We start from the raw sequence: 17,355 nt of genomic DNA on the forward strand, positions 1-17,355 counted from the left end.
TTGAATCATTTGATATTCTTGTGGTCTGGTAATAAAGAAAGAATCCAATTCTTTGGCAATATAACTGCCTTATTCAAAATGGGTACCTAGTCTCTGCTGGAGGGTGCTAATGGTAACATTCCAAAGAACTACAATTAAGCCTCCTGAGTTAGCATATTGAAGCTGACTGAAATTCAGGGATACCATTTGATGAAACATATGAACTTCAAAAAAAATTGCAATCCCATCGAGGTCTAACACTGATTGTTCCTTAGGAGTTTTGATGACCTTTCCCTATTATTTCTCCTATTCAAGTACTGAATACAGTTTTCTCTTGTGCCCTGTGTATGACATTGCAATGTGGCTTCAAATTCAAAATCCCAAGCGGCCCCGCCCACTGCACGACCAGATAGGAAGAACCAGACACAATGAAAAAAAAAAACACAGAATGTGCCAGTTAAACAGTATGTATAAAACGGGTTTACTTTTTGTATAATTTTTTAATACAAGACAGCTAAGTCTTAGATAAACAGTGAGTTGATCCTATTAGGAACAAAATATGGCACAGATTCCAGATACAATATCATATCTAACTTTTTTTTTTTTTTTTTTTTTGCATTCACACGCTTTCCACTCTATGCAATGATTATCGAATCGCCAAAAATAGTATGTCAGGTAGAGACTGGAGAAAAACTTTCTCTTAGAGAAGCGAAAATAAGTAAATGATTTTTATAGTTCTCTTCACTTGTAAGATCTTTAAACTCTTAAAAAAGCAGTTTCCTCAAAGCACATGCCATCTTAAAAAAACATCAGCAGTGCATATGTGCACTCAAACAAAAACATGCAGCTCCATTGTCTCTTGAAAAAACTTTGCATAAAAAATTCAAGACTTTCTGCAAAACTGTTCCCCTTGTGTCATTCCAGGACCCCAAACCACAAATAAGCGCTCAGTGCAATTCTATTGCTTCTCATTTCCGTAGGAAACACAGAGCAGAAGATGCCTCTGACCACAACTGTCTCCTGATGGTTAGAGCGACAGCTTCTCTCTGCTTTATTTAAAATACTCCTTTTTCAACCTGTTTCAGTAAAGTACAAACAGAATCCAATAAAACGTGAGGATCCAGTGGAGGAAAAAAAACCCCAACAACATTTAATTTCTACCCTGTGCCATATACTTACAAAAAAAAAAAAGTTAGACTAAAAAAAAAAAAATTCAGATTTTATCAATTCACCCTTTTAAAAGTTACTTTTTATTTCTGAAAGCAGCTCTTAATGCAAATCAAAAGCAGTTCCTGAGTAACTGCAGTAAACAGTGTCTTTTTAAAATATATATATTTTTTGCAATTCAGCTCATTTTGGTTCTGCCTTAATTTACCTCCCAGTTTTCAAGTTTAACCACAGCTCCTTTCACTCCAGAATGTGCAAGTTCAATAGCGTCAGCTCCCAAGTCCAGTGGCTGCAGACGTCCCTGCAGCATCGTCTGGGTGATGCGTGAGCTGCTCAGGGTGTGTTCCCACAATTGCTGCAGAGAGCATCCCAGGGCTCCTTCACGTCTTCTTCAGCAGGCGCCGGGACTGCCAGGTGTGCAGTTTATTGTAGGCCGTCTGCAGCATCTCCTCTATGTGACTTACCAACTGAAAAACAGCCAAACACTTTGACCACACCAGGGAAGTTGGCAGTGCTTCTGCTGACATCCCACGACCTATGCTCATCGTTACCCTTGACTGCTGACTGACCCAGGGAACAACCAAGCATCCTGGGTGTAAGCATGAAGCCACATACAAAGCGCGAAGGATCATCAGACATTAGGCTGATGGAGCCAGACTGGGTGTCCTGCCTAGGTAGGGAGATGGAGGGTGTCTAGAGTTACACAAGATAATTGTGGATCAGGATCTTGGGGTTCGTAGCTGCTTTGGTAAGAAGGGGACTGCTCCGCTTCTGGGCTGAATCCTAGTAGGTTTATCTCTGGATTACTTGACCCAAGGCTTGATTTAGTTACCTAGGGGAGGGTATGGGGCACTATGGTCCTGAGAGTTGGCCAGAAATTCTGTCTTGTGTGTGTGTCACAATGTTTCATGTGTTTGTGGGTAAGAGGCGACAGTCTTCTTGTATGTCGGTGACTAGCTCCAGACCAAATGCATGCAAAGGGACAGGCTGACAAAAGAAATCACTTAGATGTCTGGCTTGTAATGCCTATCATGAAGTGAAAGGATTTATTTCAGTCAAATCTGGAAGCTGATGGTTTTCCACTTTTGCTGCTTGTAAGTTAAGAAGAGTTCTCCTATATCATTTAAGTTTAAGGGGTCAAAAACTTTTCTGATTAAAAAGCAACAACTTTTTGGAAGTTCAAAGAGACAGATAATACTTATCAGATTAAAGGGAATGAAAATGATTTTCTTTTTGGATAAAAAAATTTTGGTATCTGCTGTTAGCATCAGAAACCACCTGCTTATAAAAAGCTGTATTGTGAAGTCTTACTTGTGAGGAACTGTTGACACAATCTTAACTTGCTCAGTTTCTTAGATCACTTTTTTTGTCTTTTGGGGAAACACTTTAAAGAAAGTTTTACCATCTATAATTCTCAACCCATTATTTGATAAATAAACTTGGCTAACTAAAAAAGAAAACCAGAACGTCTACTCATTAATATAAAATCAAATACAATCTAAGTATTTTACTGTACACAGAAAATGATGCTAAAAACCAGCTGTTTTCTTACATTTGTGCTTAAATACTGTCTCCGAATTTTTTCTTGGAATGGGCAGAGCTTAGTAGCTTGGAATCGTTCCAAATTACTCTTCATCCTCACTACCTGAAAAAAAATGAGTAAAGACACAATGAGAGGTAGTGCTGCATGAGGTTAGAAGCTACAGTTGGCCTTTTCATCAGAAAAGATCTGGATCAAGCCTTGCCTTTGACACATCCCCAATCCAGAACCATGGCGATATGTTCCTCCCAACATCTGAAATGATCTTCTAGTGACTTTGTCTGTTTTGCCTTCATGTTTCTCCCAATAAAATATGACCTCCTGGCAGACAGAAATGGTTTTCTTTTGACTTGTATTCCCAGCACATCAGCTGGCACAAGTAGGTATCTGATGTTAAAATATTTATAGAATAAATGAAGAAGCTTTGTTTTAGGGAACAACATTCATAGTGCTTACTTTGTACTTCATTTAAATCCTCAAAATTATCCAGAGAGGTAGGTGCTATTATCCTAATTTTATGAATGAGGAAACCAAGACAAACACAAATCAAAGGACCTAAGCATTTTGCAGTTCTTTCCCCTTTCTTTTATTGTTACATTTTCCCATCTTCTAATCTCCTGACAGATTAAGCCTCCCTTCTCTCATTATCTCTTTTTTCTTAGGCTACTCCTTGAAATACTTTCCCCATTCCCATTCTCTTCCCCCCTCCCCACCCCGAAACATTTCATTTTCCTGCTAAATTGAATTCCTCTAGCCCTTCTACCATTCTATGGAGATAGGACAACCAGCCTGCACTTGATGCAAATCTTTAACACTCATTAGTCACCCCCACCCTCATATCCTAGAGTACATTCTGTGTTGATCACCTCAAAATTCTTATTGCTAAAGTTGAGTAGTGAGTTCCCTAGGTTTTTTTCTTTCCTATTTGGTTATTTGGTACCTCCTAGCTAATTATATGTCACCCTCAGGTCAGCTGTTTTTGGATAACTGATTTTCCTGTCTCTGCTGACTAAAGCACAGGGCTGTGGGGGAGTTCTTCCATTTAAGAAGTATTACAAGTTCCTTTTGCCCTTAGGTCACAACAAACCTATTTTGCATTAAAGGCTCTCCTAAATCTGGTTCTACCTTATGACATTCCGAGGTTTTATGGCACATTTTGCTCCTTTGCACACTAAGCTACAAACCAGACTCACTGGCTGCTGTACCTGACATTCATTCTATCTGCTGATGCCTGGGGCAGGCCCCTAGCTCCCAACTTGCAAAATGACTAGCTCCGTCCAAGGTTCTCCTCAGATACCATCTCTTTTCTCCACGAGACCCCCTATTTCCTCTTCCAGGTACCACTGTCTGCCCATTTCTTTCACATTTCTTTACAGAATACAGCTCCTTGAGATGAAATCAGCTTTGTCTCTGTATCCCCAGTGACTATCATTTACAACACCTTGAGCCACCGACTATAGATCTTATACAAGGAAGGAATAATCTCCTTTTCTGATTAGCAAGGAGCAGATTCCTGCCTAGTCTGAATGCTAATACAAGCTGATATCACACCTGTCTTCTGAGCAAAAGTTGCACAAAGAACTACAATGACCTGCAAGGCTTTTCTTAACTAACCTTCTCTTCCTAGCTGATGGATCCTCTCCTTCTCTTGTTGAAACCTTTTGCTTTCTTTTCCCTTTTACCACTCTGAACAAGATCCATAGGAGAGGGGGCCAAGAGTCTTCTATACTTTGTTCCCACCTAATAAATGGTCAACACTAATAGATGTTTAATGACTGTATGTTAAATACATCTGAAGCACTGAACTTTAAAAGGGGGGAACTGTTTCCTGGTGTCTCTCTACCCCTGGAGATTCATTTTCTCTTCCCCAAAGTATGCTCAAGGCCTCATATTGGTGAATTCAGTCACTGTACCTTTAAAACTAAGTTACCTTATTATTCTGACTGTTGTTTATAGTTACTGGTATCCCTCTGAATTTAAATAATTGCATCGATGGGATTTTGGGTCCTAGGTCAACACACCTTAAATAGAAGAGGGACTCAGAACCAGCAAGCTTGAATTAAGGTAAAATTTTAAATTCATCCCATTAAGAATATATATCTGATTCAGAATCATCACTTCCTAAGCCACGGTGCACCAGTTGAATAGAATTTCTCTGTCCTCACCTTTTCTTCTAGGAATGGTGTGTTAACTGGAAAACAGGACCAGAAATGCCTCAGCAGCTCCCCTACAGCCACATACAAGTGTTTGAGTTCTGATTGAATGTCATTTGGCACCATCTCTGAAAGAAAAAGTCAAGATCTTTTGAAATCCAAGTCCCCTGTCTGCTCTATATACAGAATACACAAGAAAAGTCTTTGCATTCTAATACTATGCAGAATCATTCCTTTAAGATCTTAACAGACTTCCATAGCTTAAAATTTCCTCTTGGAGATAATTATAAGTGATAAAAGTAAAATTTCATGTTAACCTTATTTTCTTCTGTCTTCATGGGACAGATTAAAAAAAATGTTAATGGTTACAACATTATGTTAGCTTATGAATACAAAGCTTGCATTTGAATGAACAAAGCCTTATGAGCTTTTATAAAGTAAAAGTTCCCCCTTCCACTCCACTGCCAGACTTTTTTCCCCCCAGTGACACCAGCCGAACACCTATGACACACATACGGTTTATGGCTTGCTGTGGTCCTCCCTGCATAAGTGCTCCTCCAGGAGAAAGGGCTGTGATGGTACTACTTGCAGCACCACTTGAAAGAACCTGGAGAACAAGAAAAAAACTTGTCCTTTAGAGGGAAAGGGACCCACATGTGAAAAATGTTTGTGGCAGCCCTTTTGGTAGTGGTAAGAAGCTGGAAACTGAGTGAAATCATTAGTTTGAGAATGGTTGAATAAATTATGGTATATGAATGTTATGGAATATTACTGTTCTACAAGAAACACTCAATAGGATGATTTCAGAGACATCTGGAAAGACTTATATGAACTGATGTTAAGTGAAATGAAGGAGATCATTATACAAGGCAACAGCAAGATTTTATGATGATCAATTCTGATGGACGTGGCTCTTTCCAACAATGAGATGATTCAGACCAGTTCCAATGGTCTTGTGATCAAAAGAGCCATCTACACCCAGAGAGAGGACTGTGGGAACTGAGTGTGATTCACAATATAGCATTCTCACTCTTTTTGTTGTTGTTTGCTGACAATAAAATTTTCTTCATCATTTTCTTTTCTGGTTTGATTTGAGTTTTCTTACATAGCAAGATAATTGTATAAATATATAAGCATACATTGGATTTAACATATATTTCTATCATGTTTAACATATATTGGATTACTTGCCATCTAGGTGAGAAGGGTGGAAAAACTGGAATATAAGATTTTGCAAGGTTTAATGTTGCAGAATTATCTATGCATATGTTTTGAAAAATAAAAAGCTTTAATAAAATAAAAAACTTGTCCTTTAGAATTTTTTAGTTACTTCAGACATAGTGAAACGGAAAAATAAAAGTAAAAATGTTCAGTTCAGAAGGAACAGAAAAAGCAGCTAAGATTTATTCATCCACCTCAAGGCTTGATACATTTCATATCCTAATATTCTAAAGAGGCTCCATGCTTCTCCAATGTTCAAGGATGAGCACCATTGCCTTATTCTAAGACTAGAAGGAGAATGCCTAAAACACTAGAGTAGTCACTAAGGACTTAGGAAGATCTAGGAGAATCCTGCTATTTAAATGGGGCCCTTCTTGTGTAATAAGTGAAATTATTTTGCCCAATTACTTTAAACTTTGCTTCTGGTAAAGTAGAATGAGCAACAGAGAATGAAAGAGACTAAGCAAACAGACTCTTAACAATTTTGTTCTTTTGAGGGCAGCTAAAAAGAGCAACTAATTCAATAGAAATGCAATCATTTACTATTTTCACCTTTTTTTCCTTATGGTTTTCCCCTTAAGTCCTGACTTTTTTTTTTTTTTTAAATAACATGATTAATATGGAAATGTTAAAAATGATTGTACTTGTATAATCTATATCAGACTGATGACTGCCTTGCAAAGGAGGGAGATAAAGGAGGAAGGGAGAAAACATATGGAACTCAAAATCTTACAAAAATAAATGTTAAAAACTCTCTTCATTATCTATATTCTATTGTGTCTATATCTATATTCAAAGCATAACTCCCTCTCTGGGAAATTTTCAGTCTAATTTTTCCATTAAGATCATATGTATGTTTATATATGTTTATGTGTCTGTATGTACATATGTATATCTTCAATATCTATCTCCAGATGGACAGTTTTCTAAGTTAAGATAGGGAAAAAAATGTAAATAGTTACCATCTGGAGTTACTTACCTGAGTTAGTTGGGGTGTGTAAGTTTCCATCTCTTGCTTAATACTCTGAAAAGAATTGATAATATCCTGACTTGTTGCATATTGGAGGGACTGAATTGGAGTTGGGCCATGATAATACCTGAAGATTGAAGATGGAGGAAAAAGTTAATATAGCTCAGTTTGAAAGGTTTTGTCTTTCAACTATGTCAGAAGTTACTATATGGTAATCCTGATGTTGCAGAAATATGAGGCATTTTAGTAAAATTACTCTCTTCTTCACAACATATTCAAGAAAGCAACACATTGACAGAGAATTCAATTCATTGCCCCTTTAGATCACAAGATGTAAGCTGGGGTTAATCTTTTCAATTAAGATATAAGCTGGGGTTTGCAAGTAAATCTTTTCAGTTAAGATGTAAAATTGTGCAAGGGAAGTTTTGCTAAAAACAGTAACTTTATCAATAATAGTAACTGGCCAAAATATGGACACCATTCTAGAAAGAATTCAGGGTAGAATCATTCTGCATATAACTGATTAACAAAACATTCACACTTATATGATATATATTTTAACTTGAAAATGAACTCACCTATCTGACTTCTTCAAGCTTAGTGCAATTGTTTTTATGCTATTATTTTTTCCCAAGTCTTCATATTCAATGGATTCCTGTAACTTCACCTGGAATGATTTATAAACTTTTGAAATTATTTGCTAATAGCCATCTAGGATAAGCCTCATATAATCTTTCTCTACATTTATCTTTAAATAAATATACCCAATAAAAAGTACTACTGGAATTATAAGACTCATGATAATACATTATAGAGCATTAAATATATTTCAGAAAATATTTAAATAAGAGACATTTTGAAAGCACTTTTTGGTACCATATTGTTTAGTTATCACATTTTTTTTTCCTGCTCAAGAGCAGGACTGCAATAATTCCCTAAGGAGTCCTTTAGGACCAAACACTACTGCCCCAATACACTATCAAGACCCCTTCCCCCACCAAAGGGTAGTATCTCAAAAAAGTACTCATCTACCAGTAGGCCCCATAGTTTGCTCCAATTTAGTTCTGCCTGGATGTTGTGAAAGAAATTATAATTCTATTCATAGAGTTATTAGGTTATTTTCCAGTCTTTGTTTTTTGTTTTTATGTTTACTTCAGGATTTGTGACCTTGTACATTTGATAACCCTCATGGTTTTTAGTTTTTTCTTCAATAAAATGACATTTGGAACTTGTCCCTTTCAGCTAAAAATTTATGGGTATCAAGGAAGAAGAGAAAGTGTAATGAATAAAAAGAGGGATTGAAGGAAGACTGAATCTGCTTCCAAGCAACAGTCTCATACCTTACCCTTTTGACTGGTGGTTGAAAAAAGTCTGAATCCCGAGAGTTCCCATCTGTGCTGCTGTTTTCATTGTTGTGATCATTTTGTGCTTCACTTAAAGAGGGAAAAAGATATATACATATTAAAATGCACAGGATAAGAGAAAACATGGAAATAGCTTCAAGATTCCAACTACAACTCTTCTGTACACATTAAAACTTAACTGTTTCCTGAGACCTGCTGCCAGGACCATAGCACTATGATGGTTAAATCTTTTGATGATTGCTGCATTGCTATTCTCCTTTATGGATTTTGAAGAGTTGGAAGTAGATGGCACAGGGGAAACCCCATAACCCTGTAAAGAACAATAAGAAGTTATAAATAAATATAGGGTTTTCCTCCATACTCTTAAATAAAGCTCCTTCTGATCAACTATCATAGCTAATCTTTGGGAGAACACACTTGTTTAAAAGAACATTGTTGAATAACTGATCCTTAAAATTGTTCTGCCCTCTCTCCCTCATCATTTAATTGTTCAGCATATTACCTACAGAAGACTTTGCACTTAAGACATGAAATAAAATCCATTAAGTAAACTAAAGAGTAGGGCCAGAAAAAGATAGGCTAGAATCAGAAAGGGAAGAGAATAAAGGATAAGAGACTAAATACTACATATAGTTCCTATGAAATATGTAGAAACAAAACCAAATCTTAATAGTTCCCTTTCCCCTCCTCTCCTAATCTAGAAGGACTACCATATTTTTTTTGAAAATCAAGGTTCTTTTTTTTTTTTTTAAATTTAAATTTTATTTTATTTAATAATAAGATTCTTTTTAATGTCTAAAAATTTATAGAGCACCCTTCATCCATTAATAATAACTAAATTATTAGTAAGCATTAACTGAAAAAACTATTGAATACTGACTAATGTATAATGAGAAAATTGTCAATTCAGTAGAGAGCTAGAAATAGACAGAAGGCTGGCACAAGAGTCAGAAAAACATGGATTCGTTCATGCAAAGCTATTAGACAAGTCAACATCTCTTGAATAGCCCTGAAACTAAAGAGGTGAAGAGCAATAACACATGGAATTTCTTTAAATTCCCTATATTAATGAAATCATAGGTCTGATATCTTGGCTTATTGACCCTCCTTCAGCCCTCAGAAGAGAAATCAGCAGTTATTCTTCTACATACATGAAAAAGAGAATGGATGTCTGTTTGAAGCAATGAACGCCAACCTCAAATCTACTTTTACTATCCCTGCCACGGGATTCCCATATACATTGTAATAACTTCCCAGGCCTCCAGGAAATCTGTAGAGTCCCTCCTCAATGCTTGTCAAGTTAGGAACTACTGCTTTAGTGCTGAGTGTTATGTTCTGTCTAGTATTTATAGAAAAACATGGACAAGAATCATACTGAAAAAATCTGAGATACTGTGTGTGATCTGATAGACTAATGAATTCTCACATTATCACAGCTTTACGAAGGTATTGACCTCCAAGAATGGTCTAAATAGTATATATTTTAAATACCAAAGAATTGTGATAGAATTCCTATTTTAAAGTTATGTAACAAAAATCTTAGATTTTAAATTGAACAAATTTAAATTAATCAGAATTACTCACTGTTAGCAAAATATTTTCCCAATTTATTTCCACCTCTTAACACCAAATTTAATTAATTTATTTAAAAAACATTTTTACCACATATATTGTCACATGAGAACTTAAACTCTGCCTAGTTCACAGATGGTATAAGCTAATCACAAGTATAGAGATTTACTTTTATGTTAATTGTTTCTATTGTAAGCATTACAGAATTAAGATTAGACGGATGACCTAAATTACTTTAGAATATCATTTTACACTTTCTAGGAAAGAAGAGTTTCAAATAAAAGAACAAATTGATGAAATTAATTACAACAATGCTGATCATATGTCATAAAAATTGTAACAAAGCACACAACAAGAGAGTCACCAAAGATACTTCTCATTTCAGGTAACCCTTAGGGAACAGTAAGACTTATCTACTCTCATGATTTCTTATAGCCTGCTGATGGCTTTTTGTCTGTCATCTGGGAACTGGTCTGAGAATATTTGGAGGGGGCCTATCATTAGAAAGTTGGTCCACACTTTGGGAATTTTATCTGATGTTTTTGGCCACTGTTATTCATACAGATTGTCTGCCGAGTGATAGAGGGAATTGATGTGTATATATATACACACTGATGAAGTTATATAGCATCTGAATTAAAGATATTTCTCAATGTCTTATTTGTTTTATATTCTCCCTCAATTCCATCTTTCCTCCTCTCACAAGCCAAAAGTGATTCTTCCCTTTCCACTATCACTATGGTACTTTCCACAACTTATGGACTTATACATTCTGAATATTTATTTCTGAGCATGTCATCTTACTGCCATTTCTATGTTCATTGTAAAACAGGGTATTCATGAAGTGTTTGTTAAACTGAAATGGGAATTATGCAGTAAAAAGCACATACCATTTTGTCACTGTAATTGGTGATACCTGAGATTATGGGCTCTTAATCTTTTTTTTTTTTTTAAACTCTCCCCCGAATTTTGAGGTCCAAATTTTCTCCCTCAGCCACTCATTGAGAAAGCAAACAATGTATCAATTATACATTCCATTCAAGTTCAGGTCCCCTAATACCAGATACCAATCTGTGGGCTCCATAGTTAAGAATATCTACCTTAGATTGCTTCAAAACGGTATAATTTGGGATTCTGTTCTTCCCTAATAAAAATATTCAATTTCTCCTTACCTCATCTAATGATTTATCCTCCAGTGCTGTCAAATCTAGTAGAGGGTTTTTCACTCCTAGTGATACCATTGTTTTTAAACCTAGAAAATCAAATAAAACTTTAAGTTGTGCTAATTCACATCATTTTAGAAACAAATAACACTTAATCTACATCAAAATGCTGACAAGGATATAACAAGACCACTCACCCTTTTCATCCATTTTGGCACATTCAGCAAAGAGATCTTTTGACCCTGTGTTAAGCCGATCCCTATGAAAATAATGGGATTGAAAAAATCGTGTCCAGAACTCTTTTTCTGTCATGTTATGTGGAACGTTTTCTGCATATTTCATTTTCACTGTAGGAAAACACAAAACAGATAAAGCTGTATAATGAAAAAAGCTATAGAGAATCTAGACACTATTTAAAAGTAAAACAAATCAAAACTAATTTATATTATTAAGCTCTCAAAAGAGACTAATAATAAGGCCAGGAATAATGTATTAAGAACAAAAGATTCAAATTGGGTATGATAATTCTTAAAAATGTATGAAGGGCCCTAACACAGAAAAAGGGACCAGACTTAAATGGTATGATTCCAAAGGGGAGAATTAGGAATAATGGTTTCTAGCCTGTCAAGACAGGCTTGTATATATTGTTCTGTAAGAAATGACCAGCAGGATGAATACAGAGAGGATTGGTGAGACTTACATGAACTGATGCTAAGTGAAATGAGCAGAACCAGGAGATCATTATATACCTCAACAACGATACTGTTTGAGGATGTATTCTGATGGAAGTGGATCTCTTTAATAAAGAGAGCTAATTCAGTTTCAATTGATCAAGGATGGACAGAAGCAGCTACACCCAAAGAAAGAACACTGGGAAATGAATATAAACTGCTTGCATTTTTGTTTTTCTTCGCGGGTTACTTATACCTTCTGAATCTAATTCTCCCTGTGCAATAAGAGAACTGTTCGGTTCTGCACATGTATATTGTATCCAGGATATACTGTAACCTATTCAACATGTAAAGGACTGCTTGTCATCTGGGGGAGGGGGTGGAGGAAGGGAGGGGAAAAATCGGAACAGAAGTGAATGCAAGGGATAATGCTGTAAAAAATTACCTTGGCATGGGTTCTGTCAATAAAAAGTTATTTTTTTTTTAAAAAAAAAGACAGGCTTGTATAGACAGACCTATCTATACAAGGGAGCCTTCTATTTAATTCAACAAGCATACATTAAGGACCAACATAAGCTGTACTATGCTGTACTAAATACAAATGATACAAAAACTAATAGTTTCTACTCTCAGAAAGGGGGGAGGAGGGAGGAAACACTTGAACATTGATAAACAAGTATAAAAGAGTAAAAGAAATTTGTAATATTTCTGGGAGGGAGAAAGAATCACTGACAAGTAGGAGAATTGGGAAGAGGTCTTGAAGGGAGTTAGAAGTTCTAGATGCAGAGGAACAGGAGGAGAACACTTGAGGCACAGAAATAGCTTACAAGGGGAAATAGGACATAGAATGTTCTATATGGCAAACAGTAAGAAGGGCGAGTTTGATGCAGTCAAGACAGTATTCAGTAAGTCAGAGAAGGCAGTTTGTGAAGGCTGTGCACGGCTAGAGCTGCAGTCTGAGAGGTGAGGAGGGAGGGAGATCCATCGGAAGGACACTGGGACAACCCTCTGGAGAGGGCAGGAGGCAGACGAACCTGGGTGGCTGTAGAACTTGTGGAGGGAAGGGCATGTGTAGGAGATGCTCTATGGCAGAAATGAGCAGATCTGGCAACTGCTGATTGTCCATTGTCAGTGGGGAAAGAATCTGGGGCTTGGTGACTTGGACAGTGGCAGGGCCCTTGACTAAAGCAGGAAATCAAGAGGGGAAGATGAAGAGCTGTTTGGACATGATGAGTTTCTCTGGGATGCCTGTGTGGCTAAGCCTAGGAGGCAGATGAGAAGGAAGCCTGTTATGCAGGGGATCAAGGGTAGGTATGTGGATTCAGGGGGCATTTGATTAGAGAGGGCAGTTGTATTCAAGGGGTTTGAAATCATCAAGAAAGACAATTAAAAAAAGAGAAGATTCAGGATAGATCTGGGTACAGCCCCAAGATAGTGGCAATATAGGGATTGTGATCCTGGAAACTGAGTACAACCAGTAAGACAGATAGGTAGTACCTTAATGTCCCTTAAAATCTTATTTTACAGTCTCATCTAAAACTGTAAATAAGACTAACTACATAGAATCTAACCCAAACATGATGATAAAGCAGTACAAAAATATTGTGAATATATAATTCTAAATGAAAGAAAATGCTTTGGATTTGGGTGATGTGATTCACTTTGTAAATCTTAAAAAAAAAAAAAAATCCTTTCAATCTTCTGAGAAACCTAATCTGATCAAACTAAGTTTAGCTAAAGAAAACAAACTCTAAAAAGATGAAAAGAAAGGCTCTTCAACAAATGAAGTAACAGCAATAATGGGGAGCTATCTTTCAAAGATGCACTGCATACCCCAATAGTAATTTCTTACCTGCTGGATAGGTCCTAAATATGGACTCAATGATATCAGAAGTTAAATTATATCTTAGGCCATTACAACCATCTGTTTGGGGGCGGACATCAGCCTAAGAGAAAGAGCATAAATAGAAATCAATTGAAATGATACAGGGAGAATGCCATTTGAGGGCTAACCAAACACTGGGTGCAAAGAACAAAATTGTTATTAGGCTTTTTCAACCATTTGGGTTGCTGTTCTCTCTGGTCTTTTTCTCTGTTACTGTTAGGGCCCCAAAGGTCTGGTTCATATGCCCAACAGCCAAGCTTAGAAAAATTTTATTTCTAGGAAATTTTGCAATGCAGCAAAATGAATAAGTTGAAGGGTGGCAAAGGGCAGACAACTGCTGAATATTTTGTTCTGGGAGCCTCATTTACCTTCAAAATGATATAAACAATTAATTAAACCAATGTTAATTAATTTAACAAATTAAATTATCACTTAATGATAGAGGAAACTCCCAGGTGAAGCACTGCCTTGCCATCTACAGTTGCCTGGGCACCAGATATCAAGTGACTTTCTCAGGATCACAAAATGAGTATGGATGAGTCTTGAGGTCAGCTCTCCCATCTACTATGTTACATTCCTCTTAATTTTATAATGAATTTTAATTAAGATAAAAAACACCCTTAGGAATAGGTGAGGCCATAAAATAAAACAAAGGGGAAACAAAGACTACTTATGTAAGTCAGACTGCTCTGTTTAAAGCTCAGATAGCCTTAGAACCAGAATCCTTAATAAGTTGAGCATTGCCTACTTATTCAGAGTTAGTCTAAGGAGCACAAAGCACAAATGACAAAAACAGAAGTCAAAATAAACATGTTTAATATGCAATATTATTTTAACAGACCTGAGAACATAAAGAAATTTAAATTCAAAAAAGCATTTTACGCTTGCCAGAAAATACCAAAGACCTCTATCAGGCACATAATTTTCAATTTTTCTTTCTTTAGAAGTCTGAGAATAAAAGTCAGATCACATACCAGAAATGCTGCAGAAATGCCCACATCCTGCTTGTGATTGGATGCTGCAGGGCTATCCACAGCATTCATGCTTAAACGATTGGCCCAGAATTCCTCAGCACTGATCACCTGACTCACAACCAGGTCTTTATAAAGCTGAAACAAAACAGGATCTTCTTGCAGCATTCTGGTGATAGAATATATTAAATAAAAATTGAACTTTCTAGAATAATGTGTCATTCAAGTTTCAAAAACAAGCAACAAAATACAATCCTGAACTGATCTAAAAAATCAACATTATGGACCTCTTTAAATTTTTTTTAAATAATCAAGTAGAAAAGCATTTTAGAAGGGCATATTTAGGCTAAAGGTGGGTGTGGTAATAATGGAACAATATTGCCTCAGATGGTGGGAAGGGGAGAAATTTGCAGCATAAATTTTTCTCAGGAAGAGTAGACATACATATTGACAGCTTAAGAATTATAGTGATTTTTAATTTAAATTCAAATCTTGAGGCAATCTAATCTCTTCCAACCCTCATCTTATTTCTGTAGTTTACTTGTTGGGCAAAACACTGGAAGACTAGATGTGCTGATATTTTTTTCCTGATATATAAAGTGGGAATTCATCTCACTTTCCCTTTAGATATGATTCCTTTCTATTTCCTTAAATAAAAGGACTGGTATCCTAAGTAAACTCTATGGTCCTAGGAATCAGGAGACATGAATTCCACTTTTAACTTTACCAGTAACAGGATGTATATGTTTGGCAAACTACTTAACTTCTTTGTGTCACTTTCATCATTTATAAATTGGGAGTAATAACCCCAATGGTTGTGAGGATTTAAGGGCAGCACATATGAAATTAATTTCTTTTTCTTTCTTTTTTTTTTGCTGAGACAATTGGGAGTGACTTGCCCAGGGTCACAAAGCTAGGAAGTGTTAAATGTCTGAGATCAGATTTGAACTCAGGTCCTCCTGACTTCAGAGCTGGTGCTCTATCCACTGTGCCACCTAGCTGCCCCATGTGAAATTAATTTGAAAAATTAGGAGCCTTTTTATTACAAGGCAGTATCACTACAGTGGGCAACCCCAAATGCAGCCCAGGTGAGAATAACAAGGCACACTTGAGGCTGAAAGGCAGCCGGGTGTCTGAAGGCTATTCCCCGGCTTCTCCCTGCCCTTCACCTGTTTTTCTCTTCCAGTTCTTTATTGGCTTTCCTTTTGAATTTGGGTAGCAACTGCTGAAGAAGGTCTTTCACAGCATCTCGCTCCTTTACAGCTGTGCTTTCATTGGAAAAATGGAAATTGGTTGTGTCTCCTGCATGTAGGACCAGCTGAAGCTGGATTTTAGCTTTTCCTTCTGGGCTGATTTTCTGGCCTGAAAACAAACACGAGGCTAATTAGCATGTGTTCACTAAGCGGCTATACCACAGGGCCTTAGACAGTAAACCGTGCCTATTTCCCTCCCCAAGTTTGTGGTCAAGCCACCCTCCTTTCTATGGGACAAGGAGCATGACAAGATGGTCTTTAAAGATGGCTTTAAACCAGGTCAATAAGCCAATGGCATTACAGAAGCCACTGCTTCAACATGTGGAGATATGCAAGATGCTAACTAATATTCTCCTTGTTCTTGAGGGACAACTTCCTCTGAAAAATTCTCATCTATTTGTCAATAATCAAGGCTCCAATGGGCCCTAGATCAGAGAGATTATGATAAACAGAATACTTTCTTTCAATTAACAAAGGCACACCTGTCACAATTTACAAAAGTTTAGATTTTTTTGATGATTAACATCTCCATTAAGAAGAAATAGTAGCCTTAAAAAATGGGTCTCACAACAACTTCCCCATATAACCTTTCTCTTCTTTAGAATGAATCTAAGAATGGTAGGGATTTTTCCTTATTTAGACGATTTTATTTTTCATTATAATACACTAATGGTATGTTTACATATACAAGACCTTCTTATCTTCAGCTAAAGATCTAAGGTCAACTAAAAACTTTTAGACAGCTTCCATTTTTGGTAGGCTCCAAATCTGGTTTTACTCACAATGATTACTCACTGTTAAGGTATCTTCCTAAAAATTTTATATGTGAAATTTATTTTGCTAAATATAAATGAAGAATACTTCACATGAGATAAATAACCCACGACTTTGATTTAAAACAGACACTATCTTCTTTCCCCATTTTCTATCAAGTGACGACAACTGTTTTCCACTAGAGAAATGTACAATGTAACCTGAAATATTAAAAAGCAGGATATGGTACTATATAGTAGAAGGAAGGTCAATCTTGGAGTCAAGAGCTTGATTCAAATTCTGCCTCTAACACATCTCAACTCTCAGGACCCCAAGGAACTTTCCAAGATGATAAATCAAGAACAAACTGGATCTGCAGGTAGTTTCTGAACAAGAATTTCCCATGTGAATGAAATCGCATCCATCCTGTCTTCCTCCTTCCCACCTAACACGACCAGAAAAGCTATTGTTTTCCATCTTACTTCAGGCCTCCCCTAGACTACCACAAGGGTCACTGTTGCTGTCACTGTTTCTACTCTCCTCAGCTGATTCAAAAGTGCTGCTCAAATGATGTTCCAAAAGGACAAGTCTAAAGGTCTGACAATGTCAAGCCCATTACTAAAAGCTTTTTGGATCAAATATAAGCACTTATACTTGGCTTTTAAGACCAACCTTTACATCTTTTCATGGCAC

The 17,355-nt window shown here is 36.6% G+C and overlaps 1 protein-coding gene across 3 annotated transcripts in view; it reads right to left on the bottom strand.

Moving 5' to 3' along the window:
• Positions 1 to 436: 436 nt before the first annotated feature.
• GTF2H1 (general transcription factor IIH subunit 1) overlaps positions 437 to 17,355 on the bottom strand; it is a 32,134-nt gene continuing 15,215 nt past the window's right edge. For all 3 annotated transcript variants that reach the window (XM_051966525.1, XM_051966524.1, XM_051966527.1), the window contains exons 3-15: positions 15,826 to 16,018; positions 14,660 to 14,825; positions 13,653 to 13,746; positions 11,327 to 11,476; positions 11,139 to 11,218; positions 8,574 to 8,704; positions 8,376 to 8,463; positions 7,609 to 7,697; positions 7,040 to 7,157; positions 5,356 to 5,446; positions 4,852 to 4,967; positions 2,699 to 2,791; positions 437 to 1,613 (exon numbers count right to left, since the gene is read on the bottom strand). In XM_051966525.1, the coding sequence (XP_051822485.1) occupies positions 1,527 to 1,613; positions 2,699 to 2,791; positions 4,852 to 4,967; positions 5,356 to 5,446; positions 7,040 to 7,157; positions 7,609 to 7,697; positions 8,376 to 8,463; positions 8,574 to 8,704; positions 11,139 to 11,218; positions 11,327 to 11,476; positions 13,653 to 13,746; positions 14,660 to 14,825; positions 15,826 to 16,018 (1,496 nt within the window). In that variant the 3' untranslated portion in view covers positions 437 to 1,526. The remainder of the gene's footprint in view (positions 1,614 to 2,698; positions 2,792 to 4,851; positions 4,968 to 5,355; positions 5,447 to 7,039; positions 7,158 to 7,608; positions 7,698 to 8,375; positions 8,464 to 8,573; positions 8,705 to 11,138; positions 11,219 to 11,326; positions 11,477 to 13,652; positions 13,747 to 14,659; positions 14,826 to 15,825; positions 16,019 to 17,355) is intronic.

The sequence above is a fragment of the Antechinus flavipes genome, chromosome 6, assembly GCF_016432865.1.
Source record: "Antechinus flavipes isolate AdamAnt ecotype Samford, QLD, Australia chromosome 6, AdamAnt_v2, whole genome shotgun sequence".
Lineage (NCBI taxonomy): Eukaryota > Metazoa > Chordata > Mammalia > Dasyuromorphia > Dasyuridae > Antechinus > Antechinus flavipes.